Below are 12,043 nucleotides of genomic sequence, written 5' to 3' on the forward strand. Positions count from 1 at the left end.
ATTGAATTTCATTCAACTATTGCTGTGAAATAGGATTTTCTGCCAATGGTATCTATAAAAACGAAATATCGAAATAAGTTTGCGATTGACAATTGCATGAGATGCTGACTGTTATGCCCCCTTTGCCTGGATGTGATCACTTGATAACACAAAACAGCATCAGCCTTCCCATTGACTCGATATTTTCAAGTCATTTCGGTGTACATTATGACGTCACTCTGTATTGTTTTACACTTAATTGCGGTAATTTGTTATTTTTGAAAAGGGGTAATTCCATCCTGTCATTTTTCTCTTGGGGGTAACGGTATGAAATTGGGGGTAACGGTATGAAAAAGGTTAAGAACCACTGGCGTAAGGTTTGGTTTACGGCCGTATTACACCATCACTTTCTCTCCTCAGTGACCCACGGATGAGAATTTTTGGAGACTTTGTACCTAAATACCTGTATTCCGCATACGGTTACAAATGATCTCCAAGCGTACATTCTTGATGTACCCATAAATGACAAATCATACACAATCCCTAAATACCTGTATTCCGCATACGGTTACAAATGATCTCCAAGCGTACATTCTTGATGTACCCATAAATGACAAATCATACACAATCCATTTTTCCCCCGGACGTACTATTACGGAACGGCTCACTGCAAATCAAACAAGGTCATTCTTCGTCATCTCTTTTGTTTTTGGGTGGACATTCCAACTGTTGCGGCCTCCAGTTATGCGCAGTCTTTGTCAATAACTTTTCGACCATGTCGTATTTTTTGAAACCAAATTTATCGACTGCGACGTCTTGGGTCGCGCACAGGATCTATTTTGTTTAGAAAGTGGTAGCTGGCGGCTGGCTGGCGGCAGAGGGCCTTTTCTTACTTTGAAATCAATCAGGACTTACAAAGTTAGCCCTATTTTCCTCGTAGGTGTTGGTTTGCGCGCTTGCTGCCAATCCGGACGGGCTGGCATGTCTCCACGCAGTCAACTGACGGGCTGGATGGATCCCGTTTGGAAAGTCGCTGATCGGTATCCCCCTGTGACTCCGAATGTATTCATGAAAGTATTCACCACTGGTCACTAACCTAAAAACTTTCTTCAACGACCGCCTGTCGTAAAATTTGTGGTATTCGTAAAGTCTGCGACGAATTGAGACGAACGGCATCTTCTGTGTGCTCTCAGTTATTGTTCTGACAACGTTCTCGAAGTTGAAAATGTCGCTTTCCAGTTTAATGCTGCCTTCAGAACAGCTTCATTGTCCACATAACGCATAAATCGCTCCGTCCATATTTTTAATCGACGAGAATGAAGTCGCACGTGATGCTATCTTGGCTGATACGAGCGACCAAGTCTGATGAAGTTTCGCCAGGTTTATACGCTTCATATCCGTGCAAAATTTGTAACGTTCCCTTATCAAAAATGGCTTTGGATCGTAATGCTCTTTCATAAAGTCGTTGATTTCCTCCGTGGAAAGATCGCTATCTTCTTACGCACATGCTGCACAACTATGTTTGTTTGTGGTGTTTAAAAAATGAAAACGGAAAGTGCCACAACTGCAACGCAACAACAACAAAGCGACATCTCTCTCCGCGGGTCACACGAACTCTGTGTGCCAATATTCACGACCATCAGCCAACACCATTCTAACTAATTACGAACAATCAATCAGTCGCACGCGCTATGATCACCGTCCGACGTAACAGTCAGTACAAAAAAATCTACACAAAGACACACATTCGTACTCCGGAATTGTCGCACAAAGTCATTGTTCAGTGTTCCTTTCATTATTAACGTGCAGTAGGCCATGCCATTGTCAAATATTGATGCATCACAAGATTCTGATTTTATTCGATTGGTCAGAACAGGGAACCTTCTACATCCCGATATACTTGATTGCTGGATGTACGCGTATCGAGAACAACAATATCGAATACTAACTATTAGGCATTCGCAGGCGCGTAGCCAGGGGGCGTCTCGACGGTCGAAACCCCCTCCTTTAGAAACGTGAAACCCCGTCCTTTAATGCGAAACCCCGACTTTTTCAAATGACCGCTCTGACGCTAATACTCGGTTGAAATTCAAAAAGTCGTTTTATCAGTATTGAGCGCGGCCAATTAACGAAAGGCGCGTTGCCAATTAGCGATATTCGTCCGCGCGTATTACTCTGCACAATGTAACGCGACCCAATCTGCCGCTGAGATAATTGCAAAATCAGGTCATACATTGTCGCGCGTTCGGCAATCGTTGCTTGCCTGATTTACTGACGTCCGCTATGCTGATGACAGTCAGTCGAATAGCTTTTAGCGGAAAAATCAACAATATGAAGTTATTGTTTCGCGTTATTCTGAAGTTATGTACCCCAAATGGTCTGCCACGTCGGCATCAAACTCTATTACAAAATCACCTTGCAAGGTCCGATAACAGTGAGATATCGCGCGACTCGGTCTTTAATTCTTTTTACAGGATTTGTAATTTGAGGATGTGCCAGTCTACATGTCCCTGAAAAGATAATATACTCATATTATATTCCTGAAACAAATATTTTGACTGAATCTAGCTTTTAGTTCAGCAGGTCTTTATCAGCAAATATGACGTCACTGCGAAAAGGGTCGAACAGTTGAGACGAACAGTTGCCTTGGGCTCCACGTACTATACTTAGGTTACACTGTATCGTTGTTATAATTTGAATATTGGTAATGACTTACGCCTAACAGTCTTGTACAGTGTCATCTTATGAAAGCCCATTTTCTGTCCATTTTTGCTCTTCTGACCCATGAGGCTGAAGAATTTCCACACATCCCTCACAGCTATGCTGGTCATCATAGTTTTGACCGTCTGTGATAATTGACCTTGACCACCACCAACTCCCTTCAAAGCAGATAACTGTAATGAGTGTAAATAAGTGATGCATATTATATATGGGATTGGTTAACGGTAGAGGTTTGCGCTATAATGGACAACAACTTTTGATATGTATTCTTGGTAAAACCCATACCTTACAAAGCTTACCAAGATTGAATATATAACTTGAAGCCCCGAATTCAGAATCAAATTACTCAGGTACTCAATTTTGCCCACCACACCACTAACAGCAATGCGAGGTAGACGTTAAAGGGGCACTGCACACTAAAAATGACGTGGTCTCAAATTGAAGGGCAAAACGAAATGAAAATTTTGGCCGCAGCCGTTTTCTTCAGAACGCCACCGTAATGGAGCTGCAATTTATTGAAATTTAGATAGTGATAACTTTCAACTTTTCGCAAAAATGATTGCATGTAATTTTCAAATTTGAATGCCGAACATTTATCAAGACCGCCAAATCTCACAGCATCTTTCGATAAATGAAGCAAACTGTGGATATTATATACAACAAATTCTGGGCCATAGAGTGCACTACTCTTTTGAACAAAGGATTGGAGAAGCTTGTCTGCAAAGTTTGCTAATTCATTAGTAATATGAGTAGATACAAGAATACAAATCGCCACACTAAATGTTAAAGGTCAACTATATCGACCAAAACGGTCAACTATATCGACCAAAACAACTTTAGCTAATTCTGTAGAGTTTGACATGCTGATTCAAAAAATATACCTCATACCTTCTAAAATTAAGTATTTTCTGAGATATCGAGCAGCAAAAGTCGCAAAATACCACCACAGACCAAAATGGTAGTAAAATCAATGAACCATATCGATGACGTACTACCAGGAGGATTTCTGATGCTGCGGTTGTGGTGTATGTATTGAAGTGGGATAATGTCAACCTCTGCAGAAGCTGTGGAGTCAACTGATAGCGACGCGGTGTCTAGTAAATCTGATTCTGACACTATTGAGGTAAGCCATTGAATGGTATATACCAGTGCTTTTCAACCTTTTTGAGCTCCGTTCGCACTTTTTTTGTAAAATAAATTTCATTCGCACAAACTAATCGAAAATTGTTATACAAAAAGAAGATGAAGATACAAAAAGAAGATGAAGATAGGCCTACTTAACAACATTTTGTTTAGATATGGAACAAATTGACTGGTATGCAGTGTTGGGATCAAGTCACTACCTTCGAGTCACGAGTCATTTAACATTTTGACTCGAGTCAAGTCAAGTCACGAGTCAAGTCACAATTCAAGTCAAGTTGCCTTTTCGAAGTATGAGGCATGATAGCGTCATTGCATTTTGCTAGCTGTGTCTGATATACAGATTGAGTGTTCATTGATTTTGAACCGATTAACGCATATAGAGTTAAATATACACGGAAGAAGGCGCTGTATCGATCACATATAAGTACAACTGCTACACCTCAGTTTATAGTTACCAGCCAAATTATTTTACTAAAACCGTATTCGGCCAAACAATGATGTTGGGAATTTGTACAAAAACGTCTACTTAGGGCTTGGATGACCAGGTCTTAAAATCTGTTCTGCACTCCGATCCAAAATACAGCGTATTTTTTGCGAGTGAAAAATGCTTGCTGGCAGAAATCGTATTTAAGAGCTGACACAAAGGTCCCGCGAGGCTCCAGTTTGTCGAAAGGCTGAAAAACCAACATGTTTGTGTCGAGGCTTTTGCTTTATTTCTTCGGAACATCAGGTGCGAAACGATCAAGGAGAGTAGGCAAATTAGAGCTCGCTTACCTGATGATACGTTGCTCCAACTTCTGCGTCGCAAATTTATGAGAAGAGCAAATAACTCACGATAACTGGGTGTTCTACTCTTTAGCTCAATCTAACTTGAGAATTAATAAGCCCATTTACATGGCCGTTTGGGTCAGCTTCGAAGCTGACTCGTCAATCCGACTCTCTCGTTTTTGAAAAAGAGAAAAAGGCAGACGGCTTCAATCCGTCTTGAGCTCGATCCGTTCCGCAGAGTCGCTTGGAGACGGCTTGAACAGTACCGGTACTTGAGAACGAATCCAGACTACAGCAACATACCAACATTTCATGTTCATATTTCACGAAACCGGCACGTATTTCAACTGGGTGAATGTGAAAGCTCTATCAGTACATGATACTGCTTTTATAATATGCACGTGGTCTTATTTGTTCAGCGTCACAACTTATGAAGCGGGTACAGCCAACAATATAACTTGCCCAACTCACTATCAGAAAGAATATATACACGGTGTATTTGATCATTCTAGAATTGTGTTGAAGTATTTCTGGATATCTCAACTGCCGTAGCATATTCCCGAGCTGAATCCCAAAGTGCTGTGTATCACTCGAGATGCGAGAAACATGACCATGTAAACTCGATCACTTTGGCAAGCCGTCTCATGACGTCACTCCAAGACGACTTGACTTCAAGACGACTTGACCATGTAAATGGGCTTATTGACAGTTTAATAACGATAAAGCAGCTTTCAGACCACCACCAAAATCTGAGTTTTCGTGGCATCTCGCGACCCGAGCCTCACCCATGAAAAGGAATTTATTTTTAATTTTACAGTTGTATGCTACGAGTTTACGGGCATGTATGACATACAGAACGCGCACACCACAATTCTACCCAACACAGCTCTACAAAACATGTCTGACGCACGCGATTTCAAACTAGGGCGAATTAAATTCCTCTGCGTATCACAGTTGTACTACTGTCTACTCAGATTGCAAGAACGGGACTATTCCGTGCCGACAACGGAGCATATCCAATCCATCTCGAAAGGTTTGGCCATCCTGCATCGGTCATTTTTAGACCGTGGTTTTGTCGCCACTTATGTTTTTGGTACCGCATTTCATCAGCGGTTTGTTCGTCAAAACTTTACGTCTTCATGTGCGCCGACGCAGAAGGGGTTTGCCTCGAAATGAATGAGTCTCATAAGCCTGAAATGGCTTGTTGCACACCCCCACAGTAGTTCATCCCAACGGTCTTCGACTATGTTTTCCAGAAAAAAACAGTCGGTAAATCTTATCATGACTTCTCATGATAAAGTCATATTTAATGAGTGTCTCGCTTATTGGCTACAGTACCCAACACAGTGATCTTGGATATGTAAAAACTGTCGCAGGATTTTTCGCAATAAATTCAACAAATATTACATAAATATTAACAGATAGCTCTGGCACGGTGTCGACCCAAAATTATACCCTTCGCGGTCCATATATTTATAACCCTTGAAGGGGTAGAAATTTGCGTTACAGTAACCTGTGAATGTGAGTCTGTAATGATGGTATTTACTACTATCCTTGCGCCTCTCGCATATCGGACAGTTATTACGAAAATATGATGATTGTTTAGCGAAAGAAAGTAGAAAGTCACTTTGACGTCATTTTCTCAGCCTGTCGCAGGCTCAGACGGGCCGATATACTGTATGTCTGCCACTATAGTGATTGTTGAGATCTCTATACCGTCACTACACCAGCTTCCAAACCAGTCTTTTGGTTACGTAATAATTAGAGTGAGGGAATATTAATTAACTACGGCTTGAGAGAGCTACGATTAGTGGTGCGTCGCATTAAGTTTTTACAATTGCGTCGCAACTACAAAAGTCACACTGATCTTTAATTTCCTATCAGGTTTATTTGAATTATTCCACGCCAGAAAAGTTAACAATTAATCACGATATTTATTCGCACTTGATCTGGATTTTCATTCGCACCATTCGCACTACCTTCGTCATTCGCACTTGGTCCGGATTTTCATTCGCACTATTCGCACCACACCTTCGTCATTCGCACTGCAATTTTTTTCATTCGCACAAGTGCGAACCGTCATACAGGTTGAAAAGCACTGGTCTGATAGAACGCATTCCTCTGACATGTGCTAATTGAAGAATCTAATTCACTGAGTTCAACTGAAGTTGTTGGTGATAGGAGAATTTCGTCTAAACGGATTCATGTTGAAAGAGTGATTGGACTCGCAAAAACTGATCGGATTTTAAAACATGGAATTCCACCTGGGCTGCTTAGACCAGGGGTGGGCAAACTTTTGAGCTCGCGGGCCGCATTCAACACCTGAATCCATCTGCGGGCCGCACCATATAAAATTGGAGTTATAGACCAAAATGCAATATTGGTATATGATTATATAGTGAGGACATGGAGATAATGTATATGCTTATTTAAAAAGAAAACGAACATTGCTTTGATGATATCGTACACGTGTCAGAAACAGTGGCGAGATTTGATAGGCTGGTCGACCTCAATAACCAATTTGTCAAAACTATAGAGATGAAAGGCGGTTGTCCCGATTCTTAGAACAGGATTGAAATTTAAATCTAGAAGCAGCGATCTGTTCATAGATTTACTAATTCCACTTTTGGTTCAGTTCCAGGACACACAATGCTGACAGCATCATAACCATGCTAGCGAACCTAACGGATAGTTTGATGGCATGGAAGGTTACGACTGTGGATGAGAGAAATTCAGCCTAAATACAGAGCAACAATCTTGAATTAGACGTACATCGCGTAGAGCGCGAGAAAAAATTTGAGTTGAGCTCCGCTTCGCGCCCCCTTCAGACGCTTTCACGCCCACAAGGGGCCGTGCCCCCAGTCTGAGAACCACTGCCTTAGAATTATCATGGCGAAATATACTAAAAAGAGTATATTATTAGCTTTTTAGTACGCATTTTATCAATATATTTAATTAGTTTTTTTAGACTCTCGCGGGCCGCACAGAACGGTGTTGCGGGCCGCGTGCGGGCCGTAGTTTGCCCACCCCTGGCTTAGACTGTGTTCGCAGATTCTATGTATCGTATTCTCGCTTGCGAATTTGAGGAAATGTGAAAACGTCTAGCATATACTTTCATATTTCAGTTGTTTCTAAGAATATTTGCTAAAGAATATTTGCTCTAGTGATTTTCTGTTATTTTGTTTTCACAGGTGAATAGAAATTACTCTCATAACTCGAAGCATGTGTAAAGACTGCACTTCAGACTGCTCAAAAGAAATCTCAAGCCTTTAATGTTCCCTCGCTCCGTTAATTCACAAACAACAGGTAAACACAACAATGGTTTTAATAAACTGAACAGTGAACATTGATAGAATATAAAACCAACCCTAACACAGAAACTTTGCTGAAAGAAAGTGCCTCCAATGATTTTCATAAAAGTAGGCTAATGGGGGTAAAATATTATTCTCAAAGAAATTTTTATCAAATGTAATTTTTCTATAAATAAAATCATTGAAAGTGTAAACAACGAAATAGCAATCGTTTCTATCTGACAACCTTGTATTTGGTAATAATAATTGTGGTTTCTTTTCAGCTCAATATTCTGATTTTTGATTGGAAGAAATGGGAATAACTTGATTGAAGCTACTGTGATATGGCTATTCCGCCCATTGTATGGACATTTTACTTCAACAAGGCCATCTGGTGAAATTTTTGCATCGGGAGTTGCGCCAAGATAAGGAAACGTGGAATTAATAAATAGTCCACACGGTGCTGCCTCTGTGCCGGTTACAGTTGTGAAAGCTTCAATTGCTACAGGTTCGTATGCTCGACCATGTAAAATACTAGGTGAGCTGAAACTTCTGGAGGTCAAAATATCCTCACACAAGTAATTCAATATTTCTCCTGCTTGTTGCCTTTATAACCTCCCCGAATCGTGATGCAGTAATTCTCCACTCTCTGTCTCTGTGCCATTTTTTGCATTCACTCTGCAGGAATGTCTTTTCTTGAATTTGTTGCGCCTCCTCCTGAGTGATCTATTTAGATCAGTGTTTCTTAAAGTATGGGTCGCGACCCATGGCGGGTCAGAAAATGGGTCGCGACATAGTGATTCAAATCTGTCAAAATTCAATTTTCTTAGTGGATTATTGCATTTCCATTTCATCATACGCATTTCATTTAGCTTCTTAGTGGATTATTGCATCATAAGTGGTTTTCTAAGAGTTTCAATGGCAGCGCAGCTACACTAGGCGTACCGTAACTACTTAGCCAAGTGGCTGCTAAAAAGACTAGGTTAAGATTTGTAGATTACGAATGTATTTTGGAGGCACCTAGAAGCGGTACTGAAACGAAGCCGATTTTGCTCAGCAACGAATCCAGCGCTTTTAGCCTCCAAGCAAGCCACGCTGGCATCGTATGTAGTCTCGCTACGAATAGTTAAAAAGATGAAACCGCATACGATTGGAGAACAGCTTGTTAAGCCTGCAGCGACGACGTGTACTCGAAATTGCAGTCCGGATCACTATCGAACGACAGTCAAAAGTCGCATCGAAGACCTTTCACTGAATATAAAAAACCAAGTGGTTGCCCGAATGAAGAAGGCGGGAAAGTGGAGATATCAACTGGATGAGTCAACCGACACTGGAAAGCACGCGCAGCTAATGGTTTATGTGAGGTACGAGGGTGATATGGACCTCGAAGAAGAATTTCTGTTTTGCACACCACTAGCAACAACAGCAACGGGCAAGGACATCTTCAACGTCGCGGACAACTTCCAACAAAAAGAAGGCATTAACTGGGAAAACTGTGTCAGCTTGTGCACTGACGGCGCTCCCGCAATGCTTGGTGCTCGACATGGCTTTACTGCACGAGTCAAGCAAGTCAATCCTATGTCCAAGTCGTCCACTGTCTTCTGCGCCGTGAAAATCTTGCTGCGAAACATTTGTCTCCGGATCTTTCGGCAGTGATGCAGGGGGTTGTTGATGTAGTCAACTTCATCAAATCCAGTGCTGTTAACTCTCGTCTGTTCGAGCAGATGTGTGTCGACCATGGGTCTCAATTCCAACATCTCCTATTCTACTCCAGTGTGAGATGGCTTTCTCGCGGTAAGGTCTTGCGCTGTCTGGTAGATCTACGAACGGAACTGAAGGTCTTTCTCAATGACAAAAGTACATCGTCATGCCATTCGGTTCGAAGATAAGGAGTGGATGCTAAAAGTATGTTACTTAAACGACATCTTCACCGCACTCAACGATCTTCATCTTCACCGCACTCAACGATCTTAACACATCAATGCAAGGCAGAAATCAAAACATTGTCAGTCTCTCCGAGAAGCTGTCTGCTTTCAAAGAAAAGCTGCAGGTCCGAAAGAAGAAACTGGAGCGTGGACGAACAGCAGCGTTTCCATCCATGAACGAGTATCTGGAGGAATGGAATCAGATTGCTATTAGCGGATTGGATATCATCAAACCCATTCTAATGGACCATTTGGAAAACCTGATCACGGAGTTCGATCGCTACATCCCAGACAGAAATGAGGCATCTCAGTGGTGGGTCACAAATCCGTTTTTGGCAATGGTTGACAATTTAGCAGAGGATGTTGCAGGACTGCAGGAAGAGTTTATCGACCTGCATCATGACCAATTCCATCGACAACTTTTTTCCTCTGCGTCACTTGGAGAGTTCTGGACTCCGGTTAAAAAGGAAAAGCCAATAATCGGTAACGAAGCATTGGCTTTTCTGCTCCCATTTGCGACCACTTATCTGATTGCAATGACATTCTGCACACTTATTTCCTGATGCAACATCGACATACACAAAACACAATTATATTTCAGTGCACATTACAAAATATATTGTTTATTTGTCAACACCGCGGATCGCGACGGTGTACGTCCATAAGAATTAATAACCGCGTGCGCACTGCGCATAAGTTCAAGTGTGTCGCGAAAGTGAATCCTATACTTCCTAGCGTAATGGAAGGTCCACGACAAGGCCGGTAATCCTGTGACAGCAATCTGGCGCATTACCGCCGCGTTGCTTTTCAGCGAGTTTATGCCGATGGTTCGAGTGGCCGCCGTTAGCGTGTGAACGGGGTAGCGCATCCGTGCCAACTTCATGGGTACGTGGGTCGACGGATCAGCGTACCTGTGCAAAATTTGCATGGATTACATGCCAGCTTCACCGCTCTACTACATATACAACTATATAATATTATATAATACTATGACTTCTCTGTGTACTATCGGCATAATAACGAGTAGCAGACTCACATTATGTTAATGTAGGCGATCGGCTCGGTCACTACCACTGGCGTTAGGTATTTAGCCTTCAGCTCAGTCGCAGCCTGCAGGGTCGACTGGACGTTAGTGCTTGATATTCGTGCGGCCATGGATAGACTTTTCGTCTGTATTACATCGTACATGAATTACATTTAGATTCACCCTCTACGCTAGCTGGTAACCTATGCATACACGACTACTCAACATCAAGAACCCGTCACACTGGGCGTCAGCCCGTCTCCCTGTCTTCTTGCCACCGGAGTACACGTACACAGTGTTACTATTAATCAGGGCATGGTATGGTATGGTATGGTATGGATCGATATTTTGGTATGGAATATGGAACAATGCAAGTATGGTATGGAATGGAAGATTTTAATCTATGGTATGGAACGACATTTCCATACTTCCATACTTTGGTGTTTTATACATTTTATCGTGATCTGTGCAAGCTTCATGAAGCGTATGTTGTTCGCTGTTCACGGAATATGTTATATATGGTATGTGTGAACGTGAACTATATTGAACGCTGTGTAGGATCAAATACACGCTTGTGCAACGGTTTTTGGAGCACTTGAAATGACACGATTTCGTGATGTAATAATGACAACAGTATTGTTGGTCCCATATTCTATTGAGTCTAGACTAGGGCTGGGCAAAATCGAGTACCTGAGTGATTCGATTCTGAATCACGTATTACGCTTCGAGTCGAGTATTCGAGTATCACGCATTATGACGTCACAACAGAATGTACTACGTCGAAGTTCAAATATGTACGTTTTATGCCACCACAATAAATATAATGCCTGCTATCCGTCACATTAAAGATACTTTGGTGTTTTTTCGACCATAACGAATTCATTGCACTTCTTGACAATGTTGTGGGATGAGCATGATTTCGGAAATGTGTTATTTCCAGTAACGTTCGTAGCTTTGTAGTATGTCTCGTATGCTGCGACACGGCCTATCAAGGTTTCAAGGCTTCCTCATTAGAAAATAATATCGAAACTATAATTCTAGTCAGTAAATTAACTTTCAGTTGCGAGGAGCGTATAATTTCAGTACTCGAAAAAATGGTCTTTTGCTACTCGACTCGAATCATTAAAATTAATACTCGATTCAGATTCGAGTACTCGAATCATTGTGCCCAGCCCTAGTCTAGACATGACGTC

At 41.7% G+C, this 12,043-nt stretch overlaps 1 protein-coding gene across 1 annotated transcript; it reads left to right on the plus strand.

Annotated features, from left to right (window-relative positions):
- Nucleotides 1–9,882: 9,882 nt before the first annotated feature.
- LOC145435531 (zinc finger BED domain-containing protein 5-like) lies at nt 9,883–10,389 on the plus strand. The gene has a single exon (XM_080312801.1). It carries the CDS (start codon nt 9,883–9,885, stop codon nt 10,387–10,389), a length of 507 nt encoding a protein of 168 aa, XP_080168927.1.
- The last annotated feature ends 1,654 nt before the right edge of the window (nt 10,390–12,043 follow it).

The sequence above is a fragment of the Botryllus schlosseri genome, chromosome 3 (assembly GCF_051294905.1).
Source record: "Botryllus schlosseri isolate E-star chromosome 3, Bs_hap1, whole genome shotgun sequence".
Classification (NCBI taxonomy): domain Eukaryota; kingdom Metazoa; phylum Chordata; class Ascidiacea; order Stolidobranchia; family Styelidae; genus Botryllus; species Botryllus schlosseri.